The following is a 1,446-nucleotide window of genomic DNA, read 5'->3' on the forward strand; positions in this document are numbered from 1 at the left end:
TCAACAAGCAGAGTAGGTAAGGAATAGTGAAAGAAGAGTCTTCATTTTTTTCCTTTTCTGTATACTTTTGTAACTATTTGTTTTATATGGGTTTAGATTAATTGCCACATACCAGACATTACCGTATATTTTTCCATTTGCCTACAAATTTGGACCATTACAGCTTTTGATGAAAGTCTGGAGGAAGAATTGCTCTCCAATGTCTATCCTTGTATTGTGTTAATGAATTCAATGGAGCAAAGAAACAGAACATTTGTCACAGAATTTATTCTCTCTGGTCTCTCGTCCAACCCAGACCTCCAGCTTCCTCTCTTTCTGCTCTGCCTATTAGTCTACATGATAACGTTGCTGGGAAACCTTATGATCATTGTTTTAATTAGAGTAACTCCCCGATTACAGACACCAATGTACTTCTTCCTTATGAATTTATCACTTCTAGATGTCCTTTATTCATCAACTATTACACCCAATATTATTGCCAACATGTTCTCTGAAATCAGAACAATCTCCATTATCGCTTGTGCAATACAAATGTTTCTATTCATTGACCTGGCGAGCACAGAAGGGATGATACTTGCAGTGATGGCTTATGACCGATATGTAGCTATATGTAAACCGCTGTACTATACAGTCATTATGAACAAGGTGAAGTGTGTTAAATGTGTTATCTCAGTGTATGTGGCTGGTTGTGTTAATTCATTAATTCATACATGTGCTGCATTTAGCCTCCCGTTCTGTCGGTCTAATCGTGTCAACCATTTCTATTGTGATATCAATCCCATCCTAAAACTTTCATGTAAAGATACATTTCTTAACCAAGTTTTTGTATTTGTTTTTGCTGGTTCTATTGAAGTAGGCTCTTTGTTATGTATTGTGATATCATATGTCTACATTATATTTGCCATATTTAGAATTGGTTCATCTGGAGGTAGGATCAAGTCTTTATCCACTTGTGCTTCTCATTTTACTTGTGTAGCCTTATTCTACTGCCCAGTTTTCTTTATGTACTTGCGACCAAATTCTGTATATGCAGTGGATCAGGACTGGGTTTTGTCAGTGTTCTATACAGTAGTAATACCTATGTTGAATCCCATGGCCTATAGTTTAAGAAATCAGGATGTTATAAAAGCTCTGGTGCAACTTAACATAAATAGGATTCGATGTGTATAGAAATAGCAGAGCCACAATGACTGTATCACATGATGTCAGCTTTGCTGCATATATTTCCAAATGGGGTCAGGCCAAAAATCACAATAAAATGAAAAACAAAGTGTAATGATAATGTGAAAAAGCCTGTATCAAATACAATTAGATTACTCAAAATGCTCAAATGAGAGTTCAGAGTTTATATTTCATGAATGTTTTCTTTCACTTACTGTCCTAAGTTTTTGGTTTGGTTGATTGTTCACCATTTGGTAGAGTTGAGCGACTTTGCTTTTTTTTGGG

At 35.6% G+C, this 1,446-nt stretch overlaps 1 protein-coding gene across 1 annotated transcript; it reads left to right on the forward strand.

Annotated features, from left to right (window-relative positions):
* Window positions 1–222: 222 nt before the first annotated feature.
* On the forward strand, window positions 223–1,170 carry LOC141098974 (olfactory receptor 5J3-like). The gene has a single exon (XM_073587030.1). It carries the CDS (start codon window positions 223–225, stop codon window positions 1,168–1,170), a length of 948 nt encoding a protein of 315 aa, XP_073443131.1.
* Window positions 1,171–1,446: the final 276 nt, after the last annotated feature.

This window comes from Dendrobates tinctorius, unplaced genomic scaffold, assembly GCF_039654945.1.
Source record: "Dendrobates tinctorius isolate UK_male_01 unplaced genomic scaffold, ASM3965494v1 ptg000097l, whole genome shotgun sequence".
Taxonomy (NCBI): domain Eukaryota; kingdom Metazoa; phylum Chordata; class Amphibia; order Anura; family Dendrobatidae; genus Dendrobates; species Dendrobates tinctorius.